Source organism: Enhydra lutris, unplaced genomic scaffold (genome assembly GCF_002288905.1).
Source record: "Enhydra lutris kenyoni isolate GAN:26980312 unplaced genomic scaffold, ASM228890v2 scaffoldscaffold4, whole genome shotgun sequence".
Taxonomy (NCBI): Eukaryota; Metazoa; Chordata; class Mammalia; order Carnivora; family Mustelidae; genus Enhydra; species Enhydra lutris.
In genome coordinates, this window is record NW_019154088.1 from 23,110,149 (window position 1) to 23,137,253 (window position 27,105).

The 27,105-nt window shown below is 56.2% G+C and overlaps 4 protein-coding genes across 6 annotated transcripts in view; 2 read left to right on the plus strand and 2 right to left on the minus strand.

Moving 5' to 3' along the window:
• Positions 1-34: 34 nt before the first annotated feature.
• On the minus strand, positions 35-8,176 carry LOC111159429 (embryonal Fyn-associated substrate). 3 transcript variants are annotated; one of them, XM_022521889.1, is made up of 6 exons: positions 7,802-8,176; positions 4,049-4,327; positions 3,636-3,776; positions 2,808-3,530; positions 2,366-2,455; positions 35-1,239 (listed from the first exon to the last, which is right to left on the minus strand). In XM_022521889.1, the coding sequence occupies exons 1-6, from the start codon at positions 7,817-7,819 to the stop codon at positions 805-807; spliced, it is 1,686 nt and encodes a 561-aa protein (XP_022377597.1). In that variant the 5' UTR covers positions 7,820-8,176; the 3' UTR covers positions 35-804. The 3 variants fall into 3 exon arrangements, with proteins under 3 accessions (XP_022377597.1, XP_022377616.1, XP_022377607.1); XM_022521908.1 differs by lacking the exon at positions 4,049-4,327; XM_022521899.1 differs by lacking the exon at positions 2,366-2,455 and having other exon boundaries at positions 626-1,239.
• A 7,913-nt stretch (positions 8,177-16,089) lies between these two features.
• On the plus strand, positions 16,090-19,217 carry LOC111140588 (interleukin 25). The gene is made up of 3 exons (XM_022492796.1): positions 16,090-16,170; positions 16,342-16,586; positions 18,573-19,217. Exons 1-3 carry the CDS (start codon positions 16,162-16,164, stop codon positions 18,826-18,828), a joined length of 510 nt encoding a protein of 169 aa, XP_022348504.1. The 5' UTR covers positions 16,090-16,161; the 3' UTR covers positions 18,829-19,217.
• Positions 19,218-20,072: 855 nt separating this feature from the next.
• LOC111140675 (CKLF like MARVEL transmembrane domain containing 5) lies at positions 20,073-22,429 on the plus strand. Its single transcript, XM_022492887.1, has 5 exons — positions 20,073-20,321; positions 21,066-21,218; positions 21,667-21,759; positions 21,965-22,049; positions 22,150-22,429. The coding sequence occupies exons 1-5, from the start codon at positions 20,196-20,198 to the stop codon at positions 22,161-22,163; spliced, it is 471 nt and encodes a 156-aa protein (XP_022348595.1). The 5' UTR covers positions 20,073-20,195; the 3' UTR covers positions 22,164-22,429.
• A 2,187-nt stretch (positions 22,430-24,616) lies between these two features.
• The window catches only part of LOC111139655 (myosin-6-like), a 22,487-nt gene continuing 19,998 nt past the window's right edge, over positions 24,617-27,105 (minus strand). The window contains exons 18-20 of the mRNA XM_022491983.1: positions 25,812-25,907; positions 25,001-25,135; positions 24,617-24,640 (exon numbers count right to left, since the gene is read on the minus strand). Coding sequence (XP_022347691.1) covers positions 24,617-24,640; positions 25,001-25,135; positions 25,812-25,907 — 255 coding nt within the window. The remainder of the gene's footprint in view (positions 24,641-25,000; positions 25,136-25,811; positions 25,908-27,105) is intronic.

Here is a 27,105-nt window from a genome sequence, read left to right on the forward strand (position 1 = left end):
TTCCATTACCGGCAACTGTCAAATCTGTGGCAGGTTTTTTTTTTTTTTTTTTTTTTTAATTTATTTTAACTGACTCAGTTTTATTCATCCCATTCCACAATGTACCTTCAGAACTGTGCTTGGCACATCATGGGAGCTGAAACCCACTGAATGAATAGTTATTGAAAGTAACAGCAAAATCTCCCCCCAAACCTAAGGACATCCTGCCCACAGTGTGTGTCCTATCGGTTTAGGCAAGGGGCACCAGGCCTGGCCCCTCCCCCAAGCACCCAAGAAGCAGAATCAGAGAACCAGATAGCAGGGCTCACTCAGGCCCAGCTCCTTCCAACCTCCTGTGGGGAGGAGCCCTCGGACCTCTCCCAGACCTCCACATTTTGGGTGATCAATGTCCTGCCCTCACTCTCGGCCAGTAGTGAGGTGCTTATGTTCTAGAGTCAAGAACCACGACAAGAAAGGGGCTCCGGGCGGCCCCAGGTTTCAGCCACCTGATTCTCTGCGGGGCCGTGTTTCCAGAGGTGCGGTGATCAAGAATCTCCCCACCACAGGCTGAGACAGAAGAGTCCAGTTCCTCCCTGCCCCTGACAAAACAGGGAATACTATTAAATATAAATAATTTATACAAAATGGCTCGTACAAAAAGCTGTGGGAGGGGGAGGGACATCTCTGTGAGAGACTGAGATGACCGGAAAGGGAAAGATGCCCACACCTCTCCTGGTCCCTAAAACAGAGCCCTCCGGAGGCGGCCCAAATCCCAGCAGGGGGCTCCGGCAGGCAGAAGAGAGGCAGAACAGGGCTGAGGGGAGCTTAGGGGGCCAGGCTGGAGAGCAGAGTGGTGAACTGCAAGGCCTGCCCTGCCAGCTCCGCCACACACTGCGCCATCTCTTGGGCCGCAGGGTGGGACGGGTAGCCCAGGGCGGCCCCCTTGACAGCCAGGACGGTGGCCCGCAGTGCCTGGCCCAATGCTGTCCCTGCAGCCCCAACCTGGGCTCGCAGAGGAGCAGAGGCTGCCAGCCGGCCCAGAGTGTCCCCAACAAACACCAGGCGGTGAGCAGCCACCACCACCCGTTTGCTGTGGGGCACGAAGAGGCGTGGGGGCTGGTTGGCCTGGGTGCTGGATGTGAGGGCTGCCACGGCAGCCTGCAGGGCTGAGTAGTGGCTCTGGCACTGGCCTGCGTAGAAGTGCAGGAGCTGCAGGTCTCCAGTGGGCAGATCCAGTGGCTCCTCGGGGCATGGGGCCTCCTGATGGCAAGAGCAGTGGTTGACGGGCATGCTCACTGCAGTGCTCCTTTTGCAGCCCCTTCCCCCCTCTTTCCCTTGCTCAGCTCCTTATTCCTTCCTTTCTTCCCGAGCTCTTCCCTCTGCCCACTGCAACATTTAAATTCTCATAGCCAGGGCTAGGAAAGTGCTCGGAGCAGATGACAGATCAGTCTGGATTCAAACTAGTCTCTGAACTTGTTTCCTTAGCTCTAAAACGGGGCCTCTGGGACCACGTTGTCCAGCATCAACATAATGCAAACCACATGTATAATAAAGATATTTCTAGAAGCCATGTTAAGAAAAGTAAAAAGAAATCAGATTTCCCCCCAACTCCAGATATAAAAATTGTTGTAATCTCAACATGTAATCAATATAAAAATGACTGACGTTTCTTTTCACTCTAAGCCTGCAAAATCTGGTGTGCGTTTGTTTCGTATGTACAGTGCCTTTCAATTCAGCCTAGCCGCATTTCAAGGACACGGTAGCTGCACGTGGTCAGGGGCCACCATACTGGATGGTGCCATTCCAGTGTCTGCTTCCCAAGGCTGCAGCACAGTTACTGCCGCAGCATGTAGAGAGAACTTAGAACATTGCACACGGTGAGCACCACTCGAGTACTAACTGGGGCTGTGATTAGTGCTGACCCGTGCAATGTGCTTATAAGCATGGGGCCCACACTTGGGATCTACCTGAGAAACGGTAGCTACAATGCTTAGGACCATTCTAGACAGTCAAGGAGACCACCTCACTTTCCTGAGGCCCAGAGAGATTAACTGGTGACTTCAGGGCCCCTGGCTTCTTACTGGTGGAGTTGGGATTAGAAGCCAGGTCTCTTAGGAACCCAGGAATTCACAGTTGGAAGGAGCCTCAGAGGTCACCCGGCCCAGCCCCAAATTCTCTCTGCTTCCCTGGCTGTTTGGTTTTCTGATTCTTCTCCAACACATTCTTTCCCCTCTTTCTGAATTCCTGATATCCTTTTCCAGGTTCCAGCTCCTTCCTGCTGAATTCTTGCTCCTCTCTATCCCAGAGTTTTTACCCCCATCCTAACCTCCCTCCCTTGCTGCTTCCCCCAAGTTCCTGTTCCTCCTTCCTGTCCCCACAGGATTACCTGCTGCTCTGGCAGCCCCCTCTCCAGCAGTTCAAGATTCCCTGGGCAGGCTTTATCCGGGGGCCTACATCCCTGAGCTTTATCCATGCCCTGTGGGAGGGACCAGGGTCTCAGTGCAAGGTGCGGGGGAGCAGGGCAGGTGCCCCCTTCCCGTGTTCCTGCCCCTTCCCTGTCCCTCCTTCTTCCCCAGGTCTCTCCTGCCATCAGAGGTTGCAGGTTCTTGACTCCAGGTCTGGGAGAGTTCTGGTGGCAGGTCAGGTAGGTCGGGGACCCCAGGCTGTGTTTAGATGGAGTGTAGCACCAGTACAAGTGGTGGGGCCAAGTATTGGGGTCCCAGGCCATAGGGTGCAGGGCCAGTGGAGGAAGGAGGGTGGGAAGAAAGGGAGGGTCCCTCTGGTTACCTTGGGGCATTTCTGGTGGGGCTGGTGGGAGGGGAGCTTACCTTCAGGTGGACATAGTCGTACTCTTCGGCCATTGGGATGCCCTCATACTCATTGTGGGGTCCTGCTGGATCGTCCTCTACCTCCCCGCCCTCTGGATCCTCCTCAACCTTGGGGCCCCCATAGCCCGGCAGGCGGGGTGGGGGTGGGGGTAGAGGTCGGTCCTGGATGCTGCCTTTCCGGCCTGGAGCAGGAGAGGGAGCGGGGGAAGGGCTGGGGGCCTCAGGGACAGGCAGGGCAGGCAAAGGGCGGCGGGACAGGCTCTCAGCTGAGGGCAAGCGGGGCCTGTGTGGGAGTGGGGGGCTTCTGGCCAGAAGCAGGGCCAAGGTGTCCAGGTCATTGGAGGCCGACGCTCCTGGGGGCTCTGGAGAAGGGGGCGCCTCTGGTCCCAGCAGGGGCACATCATAGATGCCCTCATCAGTGCCTCCACCTTCCCCATCTGCTAGCAGTTCCTCCGGCGCTTCGTACAGATTGAGCAGGGCTGAGGCCCGTTTCAGGTTGGAGGGGGCAGCGTAGAGGGGTGGCTCGGGTTCCCGGCCCCCTTCCCACTCCAGATCTGCTTCCAGCTCTGACGGCAACTTTGGGGCCAAAGGCACATCGTAGGGAGCTTCATCCTCTCCAGGGGGCTGCAGGGCACCCTGGGCCAGAGGGCGGCTGAAGGAGGCAGGGGAGTCATAGGGACCATTGGAGGGAACTCGGAGGGCCGTGGGGGGCACATCATAGACCTGGAGAGGGAGCCGAGCCACCAGTTATCGTCAGATTCGGCAGGGGACGCCCTCCCAGAGTCCTCTGCTCCCTGCCCAGCATATACATGGGTGTCTAGCTCTTACCTCCAGGGCGTCTCCAGGGTCGGCTGTCTGGGTCCCACTCCCTCTGGGGACCTTGTAGATGGGATCAGGGGAGGGCAGGCAGGGTCCGGCCTGAGGTCCTACGGTAGGACAGGGCCGAGCTGGGGGTGGTACCACATATACCTAGGGGATCAAGACAGATGGAAGGGTCAGGAGTGGGGACCAGAGAAGCAGAGAATGTATGCCATAGAGGAACTTACACCCTTTCTAGCCCCCATCCCGTGCCCATGGGGAGACAGAGCCCAGGAAGGGTTGGCAGACAGGTTTCACCCAGCTCTGGGTCCATGAAGAGCTGCAGTCTCAGGGCTCGCCTTGCCCCCTCCCCCTTGCTGCAGGCACCAGCAGAGGGGAACGGGGCTATTCTGGCTTGGGGTGGGGAGGGCTCCAGCTCTCACCTCCTGGTCCTCATTGCTGTGCTCTGGGGCTGGAGATGGTGAGCCAGGCTGGGCGGGGGGCTCCTGGGTGAGGCTGGGCTGGGGTGCTGGGCTGGCAGGAAGGAGCTTCACTCTGTTGGCGGGCACAATGCCCTGCTGGCCATGCAGTGAGCAGAGGCACCAGCCATCCAGGCCACCAGCGCCCTCCCTTTGCAGGACCCGGAGGACATCCCCTCGGCGGAAGGATAGCTCCTGGGGGGACTCAGCGGTGTTGTCGTACAGTGCCCGGGCCAGCTGGGCCTGGTGGGGGAGGCGGGAGTGGGGAGAGGGGTCTCACACACATAGCAGGTCAGCAGGTCCCTTGCTCAGAAATATCACAGAGCTCCCCACATCCCTCAGGCTACAGATCTGAACTGACTCAGTCCTTCTTGAGTGGGTCCTGCCTTGTCTCCAGCTTCATCCCCTGTTCTCTTCCTCTTCCTGTCTATTCCCTGAACTAGAGAGACTCTTTCCCACTTCAGGGCCTTTGCACTTGTGGTTTCCTTTACTCTTGCCCTGACTCATCACCTGACTGGCCCTTTTTCATCCTTCAGTTCTGCTTAAGTGTCTCCTTCTCAAAGAGGTCTTTCCTTCATTCTCCTCCCTACCCAACTCTGTTGGTCTCCACCATTGTTTCCTTCATCAGACTTTACATTATTTGCCTGCTTCATTTCTTATTGTCTATCTCTTCCCTTACCCTGTAAGCTCTGGGAGAACAGGGACTGCTCTATTCCTGGCCCCTGTCAAAGGGCTTCACCTGGAATCAGGTCTCAAGGACCATGTGTTGCATGAATTCCCTCCAAAGCTTCATGTACATGAGAAAGCCCCGCTAAGGTTTGCCCGAGACTCTCCTTCACCTTCCCTGTTTCCCAGTCAGCATCCCCCACAAGCAGAAGTTTAGACTGAATGGCAGCAGAGACCCAGCAATCCATGAGAGACTGGGAAAAACCCAGCCCAGACAGTGCCTAGGCATAAAAAGGAAGAAAACAGAAACTGAAGCAACTGTTTTGTTCTCAGTCTCTGCAAAGAAGGTTCTATCAGAGGAAGCTGAGGTTACCATGGAGAGGAGAAAAGAGTATACACTCTACTGTGTGTGTTTGGGGTGGCCAGGCGGTGTGGGGTGGGGGTGCTGGCAGATCAACCAAGAGCAAACATTTGTTGGCCTGTTTCCAGTACTGTCTGGTAGGGACAGCTAAGCTTTGTTGCTTTGAGAGCCACCTACTCAGGTGGAAAGTCACAGATAATCAAGTGCAAATTATGTATCCAGACACTATGCAAGTCTTTACACTAATCATCTTATCTCATTTAATCCTAAAACACCCTTATGAGGATGGAGCTATCATTATCCCCATTTGGAAAGGTGGCTGGGACATAGAAGGGTAGGACTCTGCCCCCAACAGAGAGCTGGTGCTGCTGGCAGAAGTGACTTGAACCCCAGGCTGTTTGACTCCAGAGCCAGTGCTCTCAGTTACCCGCTACTGCTTCTCCACAATCAAAACATGAGGTTCTACTTTCTTCTTTTTCTATTAGTGACTTAACCTCTTGGTTAGGTAGAATCCATGACTCCAACATGACTCAAGCACATATGAAGTCTTCGTTATACCCGATTTCCCTTTGCTATTCAGCTCTCATGGGGCTCCGGTCCCATGTTGCCTTTGGTAGAATCAGGCTTCCACCATGTAATGGAACATGTTCTGGTTGGGTTGTGCTTGCCAGGTGACCGCGCCTGCTGGCGGGCTCCCAGGCGATGGTGGTGGACAGCAGGAGTTAGGCATCACCGAGCAGGTAATCCATGTGCGCTAATTCAGTAGAACATCTCAAGCTAAAGGTCTCTGGCAGGGGTGCATTTGGTCCCAGACCCTGGAGAGAAGGAGGCCTGGCTCAGCCAGCAAGAGTGCATGTTCCTTTCATGGGCATTTCCCTTGCGTGGAGAGGGGGTCCAGCCCTCATGGCTGGGTGATTTTAACAACAAATGGACTTTTCCTCTTGCCTGGTTCCACACTCATCAAGCCATCTTCTGACTATATTTTGGCTTCTAAAGGATATTCTCCCACAGAAAGAAAACATGCTAACCAGATGGCACAAATTCCTGGTTACCTCAGCACTTTTCTTTCTAATTGTTAATTAGAAATTACTGTTTTGTGTTAGGCGGGGGGTGAAGAGCACAGTTTTGAGGCAGACAGACCGGGGCTTGAGTCCTGGCTCTGTCCCTTTTTAACTGCATGACTTTGGGCAGGTTGTTTGACCTTCCCAAGCCTTCGGTTTCCTCCTTTGTAGAATTCCATGGCCATATCCAAATATCCATTTCTGGATAATAACAGCACTATCTTCACAGGGTTATGGTGAGGACTGGAGGAGATAATGCATCAAACAACCAGGACAAAGCTTAGGACCCCCACGGGGCCTGTATATGCTCAACAAATATTAGCTGCTATTAGGATCCCATGAATTTGATGAACGTGAATGCCACCTCCCACCTCTAGGTACAAAGAAAAATCTGCCTCCTGGGACTACAAAGCTGATCAGCTGACCTAAGCTAGCCTTGAGCCAGCATCTTTATGTCAGAGTACCCCTCCCTGTTTTCAGGACCTCCCCCTCTCCAGGCTCTGAGTTCAGGTCTTCTCACCGTTATACAGACTGAGGAGCTAAAATGAGTTTGGTCTGAGAAGGAGTGAAAACTGAACTCGTCCTTGAGGGGTATGGGAGGATGTCAGGAGCCATGCTTCTTGTCTTTCCAGCCTCACAGTCCTCCTGCCCAGAGTACCCATTCGGAAGGCACCAGAAAGCAAGAGGCAGCCTTGCTTTCCCCGGAAATCACAGCGTCTAGGGAAGGGCGGAAAGGGGACAGAGTTGCTTGGACTCAAACTCTAAGGTGTGCAGGGCAGAAAGCAGAGGTGGGCTGTGGAGAGCTCCTCCCAGTGTTAAGGTTTGAATTCTGTCCAAACGGGCCAAACCTCTGGGCCTCACCATTTCAGGAACTCAGGCCAGAGTTGTTGATAGACTGATTGATGATGGGTGTGGCCACCCTGCTCTACTCCCTCCTCAGCGGCCCAGCTGACTTGTGAGGGAGTGGCTGCCTTAACTGGGGGGTGGCAGTGGGCCACAAGCTTTCTGGGAGGCCTCCTCCCACCCTCCCATCATGCCAGCTGTCTCCTCCCTTTGTCCCCAGTCCCCGGAAAGTGGCCAGAGGCTGGCTGACATCACCTCTCCTCCTCCCTCTATTTTCTCTCTCTCCATGCCTGATCTCCCTCTTTTGCTTTATTTCCCCCCTTTCCTCCATTCTTCCTCTACAGAAGGGCCTCTTTGGCCTCTCCTATTTTCCTGTAGCCACCTCCATTCCTTCACCCCCTCCCAACCTTTTTACTTGCCTCCCAATCACAAGCCCCTGCCAACCACCGGTGGCCATCTGTTCCCGCCCCTAAAACAGCAGATAGGACTCGGGCTAGGCTTGCCCCCTCCCCTCCATCCAGGGGCAGCCTCTAGAAAGAAAAAGAGGAGAATGGGGAGGGGGAGGGGAGAAAGGGGAACCTAGACCCAGAAGGAGCTAGGGAAGGGGAGTGAGAGGGAGAGAGGGAAACAAAAGCAGGGGCGGGGGGTGGGGGGGTGAACTCAGCCTCTCGGAGGAGAAAGGGCCCAGGAAGAAAGACAAAGAGAAGGCAAAAATAAAAGTGACAGGAGTGCAGGGCAGGCCGTGGAGGCCTATGGCCCGCAGCCTCCTCTCCCTGGTGGACTCACCGACGTGGCTATGGCCATGGCCTTGGCCTCTCGCGCGGCCTGCTTCAGGCCAAGCTCGGTTTCGCTGATTTCACCAGCTGCCGCCCCGCACCATGGAGGCGGCCCCTGGCTGCGGCGCCTGAGTCGTGGCCTCCGCGGAGGTTGGAGGAGGAGAAAGAAAACCCACAAAACTCCCCAAATGGGAGGCAGCTTGGCCGGGCAGGAGGAGGAGCGGGGCGGGCCGGGGCGTCTCTGCGGGACCTCATCCAAGGGCGCGCGCTCCGTGCCGTCCCGGGGGCCGCGGGGTTGGCCAGGCCGCCGGAGCCGCCCGCCCTAGGCCGCTGAGGGACCCGGGGTTCGCATGGGCCGAAAGCTCCCTCCCAGGGCCGGGGCAGGCGAGGAGGCGGGAGCTGGGGCAGCGCTCGACGCCTCGCCTGGCCGCTTGGGACGGCCCCGAGGGCTGGGAGAAGCCGCCGGGGCGGTTGGGCTGGACGGGCGAGTTCAGGGGCCAACCGTCCCCAGCTGGGGGCCGCGGCGGAGAGCGGTGCTCCCAGGGCTGTGGTCAGGGCGGCCCGGGGCCCTGCGGCGGCCCAGCTGCGAGGGGGTGGGGCGAGCGAGCAGGGAGACGATCGCCCCTTTTCAGACTCGCCCAAGTTGGCGGAGGGAGGCCAGGTTGGCGCGGGAGGCCTGAGAGCGTGGCTGTGGCGCTGCGTCGCCCGTGGAGCTGCGGTCGGCCCAAACACTCGCACGCCCGGCGGCGAGGCGGGTTCACACTCACGCACACTCGCCCTCTGCACGCCCGATGCTCAGGGGGCGCCGCGACGGAACCTCGCTCCCCGCACGCGGGCTCGGCCCGAAGGTGGGGGACCGCCTTCCCCACGCCGCCTCGGGGCCCACCCGCGCGCCGCCACCCCTCGGCCCGCTCACGCGCACCCTCCGCAGGGCCCCTCGGCACGCTCTGGAGCTCGGGGCAGCTCCCGGGTGGCTCTGGGGACGGAGAGAAAGGCCACAAAGCAAAGGAAGCAGCAAAGAGAAGGCGAAGGAGGAGCAGGGGCCAGGGGCCAGACTCGCCTGGAGGGGGGCCCGGAAGGGGGGTGGACACTGAAGGGGCTGCGAAGGCTCCGGGGGTCGCGCGTGGCCTTCGGGCTCAGTCCCCGCGCGCGCGGCTCCCTTTCCCTCCCCTTCCCGGGCTCCCGGCTCCCTCTCAGGGTAGCTCCTTCCTCCACCCCTCGGGCCCTCTTCGCCCCGGCGCGGGGCTCAGTCCAGAGGATTAAAAGAAAGGAGGGAGGGGAAAAGGGAGGGGAAGGGAAGGGGCGGAGGAGAAAGGAGGACGATCCCTCCGAAGGCGGGTGTTGAGTTTCAGTTTGGGACCCTCGGGCCAAACTGCGCGCCCCCTCCCGGGCCCGCTCCCCGGCGCCTCCTGCTCCCGACGTCGCGGCCGACCTCCCGTGGTCTGGTGAGCTCCTTCCTGGGAGCCTCCCTCACCCAGCCGCGCCCCCGCTCTGCCCCACCAGCCCCGCGCCTCTCTCTGCGTCCCTTTCATGAGCCCCACATCTGTCTTTCCCGTGGGAGGGAGCGCGCTCCTTCCTCCTTTCTGGGGTCCTCAGCCGAGCGTCTCTTCTCCCTTGGCGTTGCCTCAGCAGCGGTGACAGGGTTGGCCAGCCGTTCCTGGAGGAGATTGGGCGGGGGGATGGGTGGGGGTCTGCAGCTGGACATGGATTCTGGCCCTGGCAGAGAACATGAGCCTGGTCCCAGAGCTGCAGGCGGGCGGGTGGTGCCGCCTCTTACACTCCTCTGCCAGTCTGGGCCTGCGCCCACCCCCCTTCACTCTGCAGCCTCCGGGAGCAGGAGTGGGGACTGTGGGCACAACAGGGCAGACCTCTTTCAGAGGAGCTAGGATCACCTGAAAGGACAGGGTACTTGGGATCCCACATCTCCTTGGTGTGCTGTTTCCCTCCAGCTACCCCCATCTCTTGCATCTCCCTTTTTGGGGCACACCTCAAGGCCTCTTAGGCTGGAATGGAGCCTGCCTTCTTCCATTTTTGAGGTTCCTGGTGTTGAAAAAGTGAGCTGCTATACAGGATTGAAAAACTGTTATATTTTCAGTGTTTACTTTTAACAAATGAACACTTCAAACACATAAAACGGACAATGACTATGTATAACCTAATTTGGAGATAACATCAGAAGTCTAATTTAAGGCCCTTTGTGAACCTGAGGCCTTGAACAGGTGCTCCCCTCTTTCTCTCCTCACATTACACAGGCCCACACATCCAGGCATTTCCTAGCAGGGGAGGGGGCCACCAGCCCTGTCTCCCTCTCCCTGTCACCTAGGACCTGTGAAGAATCCTATGCAGAGGGGAGAAGTAGGATGGATTAGGAAAAGATTCTGGGGTGAGCGTGGGGATGGACAGTACAGTATTGGTTGCTGGGCTTGGCTCACAGACCTGAGAATGGGCCTGGGAATTCTAAATAGACTTAGACTCCTTAGGATGGTAGAGAAACTTACAAATTTCCAGATGGATTTGTAGGGAGGGAGAGCTCCACATCCCAGTTCCAGCCCAGTCCAATCTCCTCCAGACCCCAGTCCTGGGGGCGCCTGGCTGCCTGGAACACAGACATTCAGATGCTGGGGAGTGACTTGCTTTGCTCCGCCCGGGGACTGCCAAGAGTAAACTGGGGCCAAGATGGAGGCGGGCAGGAAATCCAATTCCCAAAGATGAATGTTCAGAGAGGCACAAGGAGAAGAAGACAGTGGCGAAGAGGCAGGACTAGGCAGGAAAGAGGGGCAGGCAGAATGGTGATCTGGGAGGTGGGCTTTGGGGCTCACTGCCTGAGCTCAGTGCCCAGGGAAATAAATGTAGGTGAGGGGGAGCTGAGTACAAAGCTGCAGGAAAACAACACTGTGCTTCTGGGAGGCCCAGGCATGGAAGGGAGCCAGTCACACTCAGGAATGAATCCCCGGTTTATTAGCTGTGTGACCTTGGTCCAGTTATGTAAAGTCTCTGAGTGTCAGGTCCTGATCTGCAGCAGGGTCTTTGGTGAAGAGCAAAAATATGTAAAATGCCTATAGCACAGAGTTCTCCCTCATGGCTTTTCCTCACCTTGGCTCCCTGGCCCCGCCCCCGCCTCCCCACTGTCCTTTCATGAAAACGGAAAGTGTTTCTTTGTTGAGGCCAGGAGGAGCCTTTTCCCCGTCCTTATCTCATCTCTGCCTTCTCCTTTGCAGGGGTTTAAGGCGATTGTACCTTGTTCAGGGAGAGCTCTGGGCTCCAGGTGAGGTTGGGTGGAACCCAGGCTGGGCAGTTAGATCCCGGGTGGGCGGTGGGCGATGGGCGGCTGCCTCAGGTAGCTGGGCCCTCCACTTGAGGGCTTGCCTGGGCCATATCCCAAGGGTAACAGGGAAGGAACCCTTCCATCTGGCTTTCTGGGCCCCAAGTTCTCCCCGCTTCCCAGCAGGGCCAACTGCTGGTTTCTCCCATCCCTTATCATGACTATTCTTGCTCCCCGTGCTGCTCAAAACGCAGGTACTCAGGGCTTCTTCCAGTTCTCCTCTCTTGGGACCCCACAGCAACCAGATTGCCTGAGTTCTAATCCTGTTTCAACACTTTTAGTGAACTTGGCAAGACCTCTTGGAGCCTCTGGTTCCCTGTCTGCAAAGTGGGAATAATAATGAAATCAATAGCATCAGGCTTTCTGTGAAGATTAAGAGATTCCTGAGAACAGTGCCTTGCCCTGCTGTTAAATGTTGGATAAAAGCAACTATTATTATTGCTATTTGAGGCCAGCCCCATGGAGGCAGCTGCAGGTCAAAGATGCAGTGTGTGTCCTTGAGAAACTCACATCACATAGACCATGCTTGAATTCAGTCAGGACCTTGAAATAAAGTCCAAACGCTCTGTCACAACCAGTAAGACCCTCTGTGATCTGGCCACTGCCCACCTTGTTACTTTATCTCATCCCGCTCTCCCCTATCCTTTGTTTTCCACCCACATTGTCCTTTCTGGCTCTCAGATACTTCCAGCTCTTTCCCACCTCTAGGACTCTGTCTGTCCTGCTGCCTCTGTCTAGACCACTCTTCCCCCACCTGCTTTCCATCGTCATGTCAAATTCCTCACCCTCAGAAAGGCCTTCCCTGGCTTTGCAAGTCCGAGCAGCACCCTCCTTCCACTCCCCTCAGCCTCCTATCTCAGAACAGTGTTGCGTTTTCTTCACAGCACTAACGATTATCAGACGTGATCTGGTTTCCTTGTTTATCATCTGTCTCCTAAAACGTAAGCTTCACGAGGCAGAGATCTTATCTGGCTTGTCCTCCTCTGTCCTCGTAGTATTCAGAATAGTGCCTGGCCTCTACTGGCGCTCAGTAACTACCAGCTGAGTGGATGAAGGAACAGGGCAGTTGTGACCCTAGGACAAATCTGAGTAAGCCCAGGGCTTCCATGGGTGCCACCAGCACTGGGCTGAGGGGAGAGAGTTGTGGGGCTATTTGCCCAGTGCACCCAGATTTTCCATGTGTCTCCCAGGCCAGACAAGTTTCTCTCTTATTCCTTTTTTTTTTTTTTTAATTACCTTTCTTTCTTTTTTTTTTTTAAAGATTTTATTTATTTATTTGTCAGAGAGAGATCACAAGTAGGCAGAGAGGCAGGCAGAGAGAGGGGAGGAAGCAGGCTCCCTGCGGACCATGACCTGAGCCGAAGGCAGATGCTTTAACCCACTGAGCCACCCAGGCGCCCCAATTCCCTTTATTTCTTAAAGACTCGCTTATTTATTTGTGGGGGCAGGGAGAGGAAAAGAATCTCAAGCAGACTCTCCTCTGAGTATGGAACCTGACATGGGGCTTGATCTCAAGATCCCCGGGGAGATCATGACCTGAGCTGAAACCAAGAGTGGGACACTTAACTGACTGAGCCATGCAGGCACCCCACACAAGGTTCTCTTTGAAGGCAGGCTCCCAAGCCTAAGCATCTTCGTAACTACAGGTGATACTACAAATAACAAACCACCAGTATCATTATCGCTAACTAATCAGGGCGCTGGAGCAGTACTCTAGAGGGCCCCATTGCTGGCTCACAGGCAGCTTGTGATCCAGGAGGTGGCCCCCAGGGCCGAGGACAGTATGTATGGATTTACTGGTGGGGAGAGAAGTGTTTCAGCATTTTAACTGCTGGTGCGGGGCCTTCCCATCAGGCATGTGCCAACAGGCTTGTGAAGACCCTGCTGAGTCCTGTGGTTTCAGTGGTAGCTGAGGTCCAGAGTGGCTGAGCTTGTTGGCGTTTTTGCGGTCAACCAGGTTACCCTCTCAAAACCGAAAAACAAAACAAAACCAAAATAACCGCAAGCATGTCTACAAAGGAGGAGAAAGGTCCAGAGAGGGCCCAAGGTCAAGAAATGACCAGAGGCAGGGGTAGGACTTCAAGGCAGCAGGGGAGGACTGGGCTGTCTTTCTGTGGAAGGGCAGGACAGCCACATTCTAGCTTCTTGAAAGCCCCCAGGGCCTCATGGTGGGGATACTTTCCATCCCATCTCCCCTGCCCTGCCCTGCTGGGTGCTGATTCCTCCTCCCAGGAGCTCTGTCAGGCCCCTCTGGCTGTGGGGCCATGCCCAGGCAAGTGAGGACAGGTGTGAGGTGAACTTTCCTATGCTTCCGCCTTCTGCGTTCTTCCCATTGTCACCCCTATCTCCCCACGCCCCCAAGGATTCCCTGGAAGCTGAAATGACTCAGGGATTCCAAAACTAGTTCCCTCAGGAGGAAAACCCTCTGGAAAATGTTTCTCATGGCAGGGAATCACCCAAAGGAATCCCACAGAGCGGCGAGGAGATAAGGACAGAGGCTGAGCAAACCGGAGGGGTGGGGTGCATGTGACTCAGAGCCCAGGTTCTCAGGTCAGAGCCGATCACCACAATGGGGGAAAGGCCAGCCCTGGGGGCAACTGTGTGCTTGCAGGGTCCTTCCCTCTGCCTCATAGGGCTTTCTTCAGGATGTCCTGGTACAGAGGGAAGAGGACACCCCAAAGGCCTCTCCTGAAGGGCAGTGTGGGTCTCTGGCAGCATCAACAAGCAGCTGGGATCACTGCCAGCTCTTTCGAGCACCCCCTCCTGGACAGGGCCAAGATGGGAAGATCTGGGTCAATGTGAATCTCTGAGGCTCTCATTCGTTTGGGGGGCTCCCACAGGGATCCAGCTCTTGTGGAAGAGCAGTGGCCCCTCACAGCCTTTTCTGGGGTTAAGGGTTTCTCCAGAACCCCCAAAAGCCATGTGCCAGGTGTGGGGAATATGGAGCTAGAGCGGTGGGTCCCCTCCAGCAGGGCTGAGTGCCCAAGCGGACAGAAATGTCCCCGGCCTCTGGCAGGTTCAGGTGAGACCTGTTCTGGCCCAAGCCTGGGTAAGCAGGAAAGCACAGATGGAGAGTGAGGAGGGGGAGGGCCTTTCTTCCATTTGCAGCTGACTAGGGGTCAGCCCAGTGTGGCTCCTGCATGCCAGGAGGTTAGATTTGGAACCGGTCAGGGCTGGGGTAAAAAGCCAGCTCTGTCCCTAACTATACAACCTTGGGTAGGTTACTAAATTTCTTTGGGTCTTAGTTGTGTCATCTGTAATATGGGGATACTAGTTTCCATCTCATCGTTTCGTTGTAAGGATAAAATGAACTGCTGCAGGTACAGGGCCTGGCCCTATCCTGGCATGTGACACCCAGGAGCCGAGGTCCCATGGCACACAGAAGCTAGAGGGTGTGGGGGAGCATAGGGCAGACAGCAGGGCGATGGGAGTGGGTGATGTGTTCTTCACCTCAGTGCTTTTCCTAAGAGCTCCTGCTCCCCCAGCCACCACCTGTTTCCCCTAAACCCCCACTTCACCCCCAGTTCCAGGTTTCCTCAAACCCACCAGAACAGCTTCTCCAATTCTCCAGACCGCCCCCCCAACCTGATCTCATCACTCCTCCGCTCTGGGGCTGCTTTGCCCTACAGCATTTGAAGGATTCCTCCTCATTCTGCAGTTTAACTTATTCCTGGGTCCCTTTGTTTATTTTCTGAGTCCTTGGTTACTAGAGGAGTATTTTCTAAGGGAAAGCACATGCAAATCAGAAAACATCATTCTAGAGACCATGTCTGTGTATGAGTGTGTTGGGGAGGGTGGGTCGTGGGTGTGGGGAATGAGGGGGATGGATGGGCAAGGATGGAGAGGAAAGGCTTGGAGGGAAGTAGGTGGCCTGCTTTAAGCACTGTGTCTCCCCGGAGGGGTGACCCCAGGCTGACTCATGTCTTCAGGGTCAGGCCTAGTTAAAGCACTTCTGAGCATGTATGCCCCCTCCTGGCCGACAGTGGCCCATGGAGCTGGGGGCGGGGCTGAGCTTGGGTGGACTTGCCCCATGACCCTAGACGGGCAGCTACCTGCTAAGGCCGGCCCTTGTCCCCAGTGCCTTGGGAGTTCTGGAACTGGGATCAGTTCCAGAGGAGGCCAGGCTCCAGGGGCAGGTCCGTTCTGGAACTGGGATCTCCTGCTGGGCCATAGGTGAGGCTGTTAACAACCAAGCCCTTCCCCTTCCTGGCTTCACATCATTTATGCAATGGAAGCAACCACCCACATCTTCTTCCATCAGACCCTACACGTCCAGCTGACAAACTGATGGGGTCAAGGCATTCCAGGCAGTCCTGTGGGGTTAGGCCTGCATCCCTGACCCGGAGGAGATCAGGACAGGGTGGGATGGGGCATGGAGCAGCCACTGGAGTGGGTGAGGGGAAGTGGGTAACGGACAATGAGAAAGATGCCTTAGGTGATGGGGGTCCTAGATGTTGGGGTCATCGAAAGCGAGAAAGAGGTCAGAGAACAGAAGGGTTGAGGGTCAAAGGAGATAGAGGGAAATGTTCATTAAGGTCGGTGACCAGATGGCTGTCTGAGAAGAAAGGGAATGGCAGAGACAAGGCCCTGGATGAGGGCATGGGAATGAGGCCTCTTGAAGACAGACCAGATGATGTTCCCTAATTTGGGGTACCAAGCCAACCAGGGGAATTCCCATAACACCAGTTCTCCAGTGCCCAGAATGGCAGAGTACTATTACTTTGACCCCACACCCAGAAAGGTGCAAAGAACAGATTTTTCCCAATAGGCTCCCAAGGTGTGATGTGAATTACAACTTCCATGAATATAACATTTGAGCAGCTTTTGGAAACACTTTCAGGGTTTTTTTTTTTTTTTTTTTTTTGGTTTTGTTTTGTTTTTTAATGTCAGGTCACTCCCTCCAAAAGGTCATGGAAATAAATTTGAATAAACAAAACAGGTTTGCTGAAAATAAAACCAGGACGCCACAGCCGCTCCAGTCAGCCTGCTTCCACAAGGCCCCATCTGTCAGCCAGTGCGGCACTGTGGCTGGGCGAGCAGCATCAGACATGAACCAGGTGAGTGTGAAGGGGCCGCACAGGTGCTGAGGGTGGAGAGAGGCCAGGCTCCAGGCTCCAGGGCTGGGGCTGGGGCTGGGGCTGGGGGCCAGGTGGAGCTCTTAGAGAACAGCTGGGGAGGGAGCACCCCGATTGTTTGAGAGCAGTTATCTCACTGGCCTTTTCCTGTAGGTGATCGTGTTCTTGGTCATGGCCATGGGAACCCACAGCCTCAATTTTCGCATCCGGAAGGACTGTGCCCACTGGCCCAGCTGCTGCCCCGGCAAAAGGCAGGACCCCGCTCACGAGTGGCTGATGGGGAACACTGTGCTCAAGTTCCCCCGAGAGGCCACGGGCCTCACCCACCACCCAGAATCCTGCAGGGCCAGTGAAGATGGACCCCTCAACAGCAGGTCTATCTCTCCCTGGAGATATGAGTGAGTCTGCTGCCTCCTTGCAAATGCCAGCACGTGGGCCATCAGGGTGTATGGGAGGGACTTGGGGGAGGGGTTCCATCCAAGTCCAGCTGGCCCACACCCCCTTTTATCTCAGAGAGGCCATAAAGGTAGAGGCTTCAGGCAAGGCCTAGTCTGGGTGCTAGCTCCCACTCTTAGTGGGTGACTTTGAGCTACTTCCTCAAGGTTTCAAAGCTGTTTTTTTTTTCATCTGTAAAATGATGTAAGACACCATCCCCCACCCCAGGCCAATGTCTGTAAAATGACGTAAGACCCCCCCAGGCCAACGTGCAGATCTGATGAAATAATGTGTGTAAAATCTCTACTTAGTACAGGAAAGGTTGGTTCTCTCCTTTTCCTCTCTTCTTCTACCCCTCCTCCTCCCCCATTTCCTCCTCCTTCCTCTTCTGTCCCTACAATGGAACATGTTTTTCTAACTGAAATATCAGGAAATGAGGGTATGAAAAAGGCATGGGGCACCCCAATACCCACTACAAGTGACCCAGTCACTAGAGGGGCTGTAAGTGTACCAAGTTAGTGAAACCTTCTGCTCTGAGGGTAGCCAGAACACTGGGATGGTTTTCTTTGGTTATGGGCAGTCTTACTCTTCCATTCAGTGTGCCACACAAATCCTAAAATTCTCTCTTGGTGCCATGATGTAACATGTATTAGGAAGCAGTGAAATTGGGACAATGACTCAAAATATTAAAAATTAGGGCCTTAGGGATCCTTGTCTTGTGTCTTCTTGGGGTGCCTTTGTTCGCATTCTTCGTAAGTCTAATTCTGGCTCGTCCTTGGCTTTGGGGATGGTGGACAATTTCGGTGGGTAGGGAGAAGGTCAGCTTTGGGTGAGACCAGATCCCTGGTAGAGACTCCAGGTCATCATGCTTTGAGGTGGTCTCAGAAGTCTGGCTGGGTCCCAGGCTAAATCCAACGAGGCAGGGAGCCCCTCTGGGGAGGCTGGGTGCCAGAGGGCTGACCTGGCTGGGGTCCAGACCCCTCATTTGGAGGCCATGAGCCCCTGATGACTACTTGGCTGATCTTCCCGCAAACTATTCTTTGCCATACTCGTCCCACAGGCTGCTCCTCAGAAAAAAGTGATGACAGTTAAGTGTGGGACACCTGATGCAGCCCTCATACCTCAGAGATTCATAATGTGCTCAGCATGTTCAAAGTTGCAAGAAGTCCGCAGAAGAGAAACTGTAAATTCAGCATTTCCCAAACTCATTTGGCCCCAGGCCCCTTTTCTTGTAGAGTACTTATTAGGGAACCCACCCTGGGAAAGGCGGCTCTAGCCGAGCCCCAGCTCGTGAGGGCTTGTCTGCATGGAGAACGGTCTTGCAACCCAGAGGCTGTTTCCTGCTAGCCTTTGGGAGGTCCAGACCTTTGGAGCGTCTACATTTCGAGTCTTGTTTTGGCCACAAAACCCTTTCAGAATAAATAAATAAATCTTACCATGCATACTTACATGTGCTTATAGTAGATGCAGGAAAGTGTCTGGAAGGATATGCAGGCACTGGTCGACAGCGGCTCCCTCTGGGGAGAGGGACTGGTAGGGAGACTAACTGTCTTCACTTTACAGTGTTTCATACTTGGATATAAGAGCGGTTTTTACTTTATAATAATAATTTTTAAAAGTCCTAAAAATGTAGTAATAATTACAAAAAGTAACCTCATGCCGGATGTACATGAGATGGAAGCAGAGCTTGTCTGGGGGGCCTCCACATGGCTCCGGGACCAGAAAACCACCCCTCCTTCCCTGCCCCTCTCTACCGGTGGGGGAAAATAAATCCCAGAGAGGAGGGGGTGACTTGTTGAAAGTCACTCAGCAAGTGGGTACAAGAGCTGAGTGGGGGGGAGGGTAAAACCTGAGTCGGGGGGTCCCACCCCAGCCCCTCCCCGGCCCCATCCCCTGCCTGCCTGCCCCGCCAGCCTCCCTCCAGAGTCTGACCAGTGCCTCCTCCACAGGTTGGACCGGGACTTGAACCGGCTCCCCCAGGACCTGTACCACGCCCGCTGCCTGTGTCCACACTGCGTCAGCCTCCAGACGGGCTCCCACATGGACCCCCTGGGCAACTCGGAGTTGCTCTACCACAACCAGACCGTCTTCTACCGGAGGCCATGTCCCGGCGAGCAAGGCGCCCAGGATGGCTACTGCCTGGAGCAGCGGCTCTATCAGGTCTCCTTGGCTTGTGTGTGTGTGCGGCCGCGAGTGATGGCCTAGTCATGCTGCCTGTGCCCGGTTCCCGGTCGGACCACCCGCCATGGCGAGCCAGGATGCCTGAGTGCTCAGCCCCTCCAAAGAACTACTTGGAGCAGCAAGACTGTGGGACAGGATCGGGAACTTTCGGGGGAACTGCACGTTTCACTTTTTAGAGTGGATGGGAAAGGCGGGGCGAAGCAGCAGAGAAGCTTACGGCCATGGGAAGAGGACCTCCTGGCATTTCCTCTTGGGAAAAGTCTTTAAGACTCCAGAGACCACCCGTCTCTTCCTTTTCTCCCATCCCCAGCTGCCCTGGCACGGCACAAGCACTTTCTTGCTCCTTTCCCCTTTGCCAATGGAGAGCCCATCATTTCATGTGTTCGTCCGTCTGTCCATCTGTCCGTCCATCCATCCACCCGTCCGTCACTCAGTGACATCTACTTTGCACATACCTTGGTGCAGTTACTAGGCTCTGAGGAAGAGGCTGTTATTGAGCATGGAGAGACTTACCCAAATAAATAATCTGTATTCAAAATGGTCTAATTTATCTTGGCGTCCCCGGTGCCTGAACACCAGGCTCCCCAGCCTGGCCCCTTCTCTTCCCCATGGTCAGATCTTACCTACTACCCTGTCCTTCTGCCTTCCAGAGTTTCCACTGTGGCCTCCCGTCCCTCCCCTTCTCTGGCTCCCTGGCCTACCCCTGAGCACTGGGGTGGGGGTCAGACTGCCCTCCTGGCATGCTGGAGAGACAGAGGCCCATTGAGGCACTACAGCAGGCACACAGCGCCACCTTGTCCCCCCAACAATCTGCCTTTGTCCTCACTCTTGGCTGCTACAGCCTGGGCCAGGGGGGTGCTGCCTGGGCCGGGCTCCAGCTCCCACCCTCCCTAAAAGGAAAAGGGGAAAAGGACAGCCAGAAAGAGGGGAATTAGGGGAGGGGGATGTAAACTTCTTCAGGCTTGGGTCCTTGGGGGGCTCCTGGTCTAGCTCAGATTCTCAGCTTACCTCCCAGCTCCTCCCAGTTTCTGTGTGGACCTCCTCCTTTCCCCCCCTCCTCCCTGCTCTCCTTCTCTAGGCTGGGTTGGGCTCTAGCAACCAGAGGGCTGACCACTCCTCCCCGCCCCTCCCCTGCCCTCCCCATGTGCTTCCCGGGGTGGGGTGGAGGCGGTGCAGGCACCAGCAGGGGCACTCTGGGCAGCTGGGAGAAGGCCCGTCTGGCTGGGCGAGGCTCCTTGGCGGCCCCTCGGCCGACCTCCCCGCTTCTCTTGCAGGTTTCTCCAAGTGCCTCCCTGCTTCTGTTTGCTTCCCCATCTCTCCAGGTTTCTGTTTTCCCAGTTCCCTTCTCAGGCCGGTGGCAGTGGGGGCTGTGCCTGGTGGGCCCCACGGAGATGCTCAGTGCTCGGGATCGCCGGGATGGGCTCCCTGCGGAGGGGGCAGCTGCGGGGCTCCAGGGCTTCGCTGTGGACAAGACTTTCCTCTCCTCCCTCAAAGGCATCCTGCTGGAAACCGAGCTGGTAACAGCCACCTCCCCGACCTGGCGCCTCCACCTCTCCCAGTATGATCTCACTCCCCCCTCTCCCTGCTCAGTGCCCTCACTGGTCTCAGCCCTTGGGTGGTCTCCTTTCCGGGGCTCTCTGGACACCGCTCCTGTCCCAGCTACCCTGCCCTCCTCCTCCACCCGCCCTCTGGCTGCTTCTCCCTCTGAAGGCCCTTACAGCAGCTTCAGCGGCTGCAGAAAGAGCTGAAGTTAGAACAAGACTTTATCTGCGTCTGCTCCCCATGAACACCTGTTCTCGGGGCAGGATCTTCCCCTGTCACTTAGCAAGACCTGAGTGTCATCCTAAGTCCGTGTGTATGTGTCAGCGACATCGCCAGAGCTGAAGGGACCCTTAGAGTCCACTGTGGAACTACTGTCTTCTAAATCTTGTCTCTTGGTGTGGAACCGGACAGGCTGGTGTGCACCCTGTACCCTGGGCTTTCAGAAGGACACCTCTTCTGTGGGTTCCATAGAATGGTGCCCCCTGGAGGGGTGCAGCTTGGTCAAACTGCTGGGGTCCTGGACAGGGGGAGTTGGGAAGCTTGGAGACTGCCCTCGAGGGGCCAGTGCCCTGGAGTGTGGCTCCCGCTACCAGGGGTGGGTAGACCGGCAAGAATGGGTGTTGGGGGCAGCCTGAGGGAGTTTCCGAGGAGGGAAGGCAAAAAAATCTGGCTAGGCCTGTGTCCCCTTCCTGGCAAGCTTCACACCCCGGGTCCTACAGGCCCTGACCTTCGTCATCTTCATCTGCTTCACGGCCTCCATCTCCGCCTACATGGCCGCAGCACTGCTGGAGTTCTTCATCACGCTCGCCTTCCTCTTCCTCTACGCCACCCAGTACTACCTGCGCTTCGATCGGCTGAACTGGCCCTGTCTGGTGAGGGACTCTGCCCCACCACATTCTGGTCCCTTACTTCTTGAAGGTGAAATTTCCCTTTTCCCTCCCAGCCTCTCTCCTTTCCCTGGGTCAGTACGGGGCCCAGCTCCTACACAATCACTTAGAGCTGCTCTCCCACTCATTGAAGCTCCCACCCCAGCCCCGGCCCTGCCCTGGGCCCCTGGTCGGCCTGCCCCAGGCCTGCCCACCTCCCCCTGGCCCAGGGTCCTGGCTCCTAGTCCTGGCCGCTCTGCATTCACCTGCATCCCTTCCCTGGCTCACTCGCGCTCTCTGTATCTCTTGCAAGTGCTTCATATCGTGCCCAGGGGTCTCTCCATGTAGGAATTCACAGGGCCTGAGGGTGAAGTCACTGACTGGCCTGGAAAACCTCAGGATGATGTTCTCTTGCCCTCCGACTTCCCTTTGACCCTGCCCCCCCATCCCCCAGGACTTCCTCCGCTGTGTCAGTGCCATCATCATCTTCCTGGTGGTCTCCTTTGCAGCTGTGACCTCCCGGGATGGAGCTGCCATTGCTGCTTTTGTGAGTCCAGCCCTACAGAGCTCCCCAGGCCCTTGGGACCCCTGGCTGGTGTTTACACACTGTTGGTGCCTCCCCACAAGCCCAAGCTGGGGCCCTGGGCTCTGGTTCACACAGTGCCCCATCCCGCCCACCTCCCTCTCCCTTGTATGTGATGGCCAGCGGCATTCTCTGTGTCATCCCAGCTCCTACACACCTACTCCCACAGGTGTTTGGCATCATCCTGGTTTCCGTCTTTGCCTACGATGCTTTCAAGATCTACCGGACCGAGATGGCTCCCAGGACCACCCAGGGTGAGTGTCTGTGCCATGGGGAAAGGACGTGCCCCCTCCCACCCTGTGCCCCAGGTGCCCAATCCTGACATGCCTTCCCTTCCTGGCTCCATATTCACAGAGGACCAGCAGTGACCCTGAGCTAACTGGCTCCTGGGCCCAGCCAGACAAAAGGAACAGAGCAGCCCTTTGGATCCTTTGGATTCCCTAGCCTGCAGCCTAATGTCCCCCAGCCAGGCCTTCAGGGATGGAGTCTGGCCTGAGAAGTCACCAGGGACTTGTCTGTGGGGCTCAGTGCTCCGAGATCTGACTCCCGATGAAGCTCTACTGGGAAGGGGGTGTTTTGGGGAGGGAGAGCAGGAAGAAGCTGATCATTCCCAAATTAAAAGATTCGAATCCTACTGGTGTCTTTTTCTTCCCCAGGAATTAGGCAGATCAGGAAAACCAGGGAGTAGTCACAAAAAAGCTGCCTGGAGCAGGTCATGGTCCCTTCTCTGCAACCAGGTCTGAGCCATGAGGAAGTGGGACTGGACTGAAGGTGCTGAAGACTTCCTTCCACACCACACTTCCTCTCCACGATCTCTGTGTGCCAGGCTGCTTTGTGGTGGGCCTGCTGGCTGGGCTCCCAGAGTCCTGTGTCTGAGAAGGCTCAAGCCTTCTCCGCGTGAGTGCCCACCAGCAGCACCTGTGCACACAGGTTTCTTAGGGGTTTGGAACCAGGTGCTTGCCTGGGGCGTGTTTAGAGCTCCCCCTTGTGGTGTGGGGAGGACTTGGCCCGCAGGCCACAGGAAAGAGGGCAGCCTGTGGCACCAGATGAGGGCAAAACCCCTCCAGATGCTGGCTCTGGAAGAGCTCTTAGATATCAGCAGGTCCAATGCCCTCATTTCACATAAGAGGAAACAAGCCCAGTTACAGGAAATGACTTTTTCACTTGTGACAGAGCTGGGACAAGAACCTAGCTTGCCTAACACCTATACAGGTGATCAGGATATGGTACAGAACTCCCGGTAGCTCAGAAAATAAATGGCCCAGCCTCATCTCCAGCTCCCTCCACCAGCGGGTCCGCTCTCCCAGCTTGCCAGCAAGCAAACATTTCCTGAGCATCTCCTGCCTATAGACCCTGTGCTGGGCCCTGGGGGATTCACAGGTGACAGGAGGGCCTGTCCTTGGGCATTCACAGCCAGGGAAGGTGACAGGCTAGTGAAGGATGGTCCTGACTGCCCACAGCAAATGCTAGGGGAGGGTTGGGTTGGGCTGGGGGCTTTTTGGAGAACAGACACTGCTATAGTCCAGGAATCAGCCCTGCCTGGCCCATGACAGCCAGGGTACTAGGGATGTCCCTGCTCAACCACATGGCCTAACTCAGCAGCTCATACAAGCTGGCTTGCTACCCCTCTAATGCTGGTTTGCTCGTGCTCTGAAATATCTTCCTTTTTTCTGGGGTGCTCCTTCCAGAGGCAGGCCCCAGCCCCCAAGACCTGCCTGAACCCTGGAGCTTCAGTAGAGCTGCTCTGCTTCCCTAGGTGGTAGTTGTGGGCCTGCCTCAGTCTGACTTCTCCAACTTTCCTGTCCTCGTGTCTGGGGCTCCTCACCAGCACAGGCAGCCTCCCCAGGGTTAGAACCAATGGGATTTTGTGTTTTTCTGGGTTTCTGCTCACATGCTCAGGGCTCTAGGCACTGATTGGCCACCCCAAGCCTTTCAGGGAGGCATAGCAGGGGCTTACCTAGCACCCTTTATGAGACGGGGGTGCCAGATGCAGGGATGAGAAAGTGGTTAGAACTGGGCTGTAAAGCCCAGCAGGGGGCAGGGATTTGTCTGGAGCAGAATGGGGCCGGGACAAGCCCTGTCCCCTGGGCAGGAATATGACCTGGACGAGACTGTCCCTGGTGGGTGCTCAGGGAGAGCGGGGGTGTGATCTACAGCGTGTACCTGCTCATACACCCATGCCCACCTGTGCCTGTGTGAGGGGCCAAAATGAAGCAATGCTTGGCTCTGGTCCACAGTGCCTGTTGACTCAGGCTCAGTGTCAGCTGGCCTCAGCGTCCCAGGATTCCCCTCGAGGTGAGGCATGACCACAGAGGCCGAGCTCACACATGGGCCTCAGCTGAAGGGGCCTGGGGCTCCCTGTGGGTCGGCCAGAATGGGACCTGTATCAACCCCTTTACGAACCTCCACCCCCAGGGAGCCTGGAGCCTCTCGTGGTATCAGTGGGAAGTTCATCTGGGAGGGAACGGGTGTCCCAGGACAACTTTAACCCCTGCAGCCCACAGCTGGGGTATGTGGAGGGGATCTTTGGCTTCCACACAAAATTCCTATCTCTCTGCACACAGAATTGGTTCACCATGCCGGTACCTTTGTTTTCTCTCCTTCTGACCTCACTTCTCTGGGCCTTGGCTGCCTCCTCTGTAGATGTGGAAAGATGTGGAAAGCCTTGGCTCCCACAGCTCTGACACAAGGGCAGGGCCTCCCTCCACTTGGGAGCTCTAAGAGCTCTTGGCAGTAGCGGTGGCAGGAAGGAAGGGGCGCAGGCAGAGTCTGGCTTTCATGTTTATTCCAGGCTGTCAAGAGGGAGGTTCCTGATGCAGTGTCACTCCTCTTCGAGCAGTTTTTGCTGAGAAAGGAATAAAAGGTGTAAGGGGGCAGCTGGCAAGAGGGAAAGAGGGTGTGGGGAGGAATCTCTAGGGCTTTCTGGGGCCTCAGGGGGCTGCCTTGAGAGGGCGACGTTCTGGCCTCAGGGACCTTGGGGCTCACTTAGGGGTCTTTGTACTTTGTTGGGGGGGGGCCAAGCTTTCTTCTGAGGTTTCAGTCTATATGGGCTGCTTTGACCAGGAAGGGGTTTCTCAGGTATGGATGTTGTGGGACGCCCCCCAAGTCCTCCATAAAATAGTCTAAGGAGTGCCCATCCTGAGGGGCACTGATGGTGGCAGGTGTGCTGACATGGCAACTAGTGAGGCCCAGCCAACGGACCCACCTTGGCGCCGATGTCGCGGCTCTTGGCCCGCAGCTTGTTGACCTGGGACTCCGCGATGTCTGCCCGCTCCTCGGCCTCATCCAGCTCGTGCTGCACCTTGCGGAACTTGGACAGGTTGGTGTTGGCCTGCTCCTCCTGAGGGGGTCCGGGGATGGGGAGGAGGAGGTGAGATGCAGCGGGGTAGGTTGGGGGAGCTGGAAACCCCCAGCCTCCCAGTCTGAGGGATTCCTGTCCCTGAGCCAGGAGCCCAGCGCTCTCACCCCTCAACCATGTCCCTGCAACAGCCTTGCCAAAGGTCTCCTGTTCCTGGCCTGGCACCTTCCTCAACTTGCCCAGAATCCCGCATAGCCACCCACTGCCTGAGATGAATGACATGCTGCCTGGTCAGTCCCATTCTGAACCGAGCTTCACTTGCACCTGCCCAGCTCTGACTCTGCTGCTCCCAGCTCCCGGGTTTCCTGCACATGTGTGTTCATCAACACCTCACTTTCACACTTTACGGCCTACCCAGAGTCTTCCCCACTGCCCTATGGCCAACTCCTCTCCTGGGCCCAGTTCCACGGCCACTTTCCAGCCTCCAGCACCATGTGGCCCCGTGGCCTGCTTAGCAGCTATACTGTCTTCTGTCAGGTCTACCGGAGTATGGATTATAAGCAGGCTGTAAGCATTGCCTTTGCTTGCTCAGAGTGCCTGCTCCAGCTCTGAGCACACGGGACGCGTGAAATGTCCAGTCCCCATGCTGGGACTGAGGCCCGTCGATTCTCACACAGGGAGGTGTGTGGAGGGAGAGTGGAGAAAACTATGAACTCACCGCCTCCTCGGCCTGGCGCTTGTAGGCCTTGACCTTCAGCTGCAGCTTGTCCACCAGGTCCTGCAGCCGCAGCAGGTTCTTCTTGTCCTCCTCCGTCTGGGGGTGGATGGATGGGAGAAGCCAATTTGGGGGAGGAGCAAGGACAATCATTGTTCCCTCCCTCAATATGTCACTATTCTCCCCAGGCCTTAGCTGTCCCTCCATCCCTCCGATGGGCCAGGTCAAAGAGGGAGCCTGGGGGATTCCATCTCTGCCTTGACTTGTAGGTCAAAGGGCCAAGGCAAGGTGCTCAGTCTGGATCTAGAAAGCAAAGTGGGCTATGGCCCTAAAGCTGGAAGTGGGGCAAGGGGCTCCTAACCAAATGGAATTCCTTCATCCAAAAATATGGGGGCATCGGGGCTCCTCCAGTCCCAGCCTGGAGTCCTGTAGATGCTCTCGGCCAGTGGTCTGAGAGTGAGCCGAGAGGACAAATGAGGAGCACGGGATGAAGTGGGTACTGTCATAGTCAGACCATTCTCACCTATCATATATATACTGTACTGGGCAGATTTGGGCACCAGGATCACTGGCTCTAATGTCACCTGACCATGTCTAGCTCCTCATCATTACACGGGCTAGGGTGCCACTCCCACTTATGTACACAGTTCACCTGCTGTTCTCTCCAGCTGTATCTCTTTCTCAGGCCTCTCATATTCTGCCATCAAACGGACCAACACCTCCTTTCCCTGCCCTTTCTTCCCAGGTGCACTGGGAAAATAACAGGTCAAGGGCAAAAGCTCTGAGTTACAAAGGTGCAGGTCTTAGAACATTTTGGGATCATCTTTATCTAAGGTCCCACAAGTTCCATGGAATATCTGAGTCTCTTATTCCGAAAGTGCCATACTATGTCCTTCCCTCTCGGGCTGGCAGAAAGATTCCATGGACGGTGCAAAAGCCTTCATGGTAGCACTTTGGCTTCTTAAAACAAAACAAAACAAGAAAACCCAAGGAAATGCTGGTTAAAAGAGATTTCAGGAAGTAGAGGTAGGTTCTCCACTCACCAGAAAAAATCATGGACTCAAGCCAAACAGACCCCAGGGAATGTGCAAGAAAATTAATCTAAAGACGGCGTCTCAAGAAGTAGGTGCCAGGGGATTGAGTCCACCTGGACAGCGGCTGTGCCTAGGGCCCGTGTGGGTTGGGAAGTGAGGCAGGGGAAGCGCTTTCACATCCATTCTTTCCTGCCCCCCAGAGCAGCCCCCATGCCTGCACCTGGTAGGTGAGCTCCTTGATGCGACGCTCACTCTTCCTCATG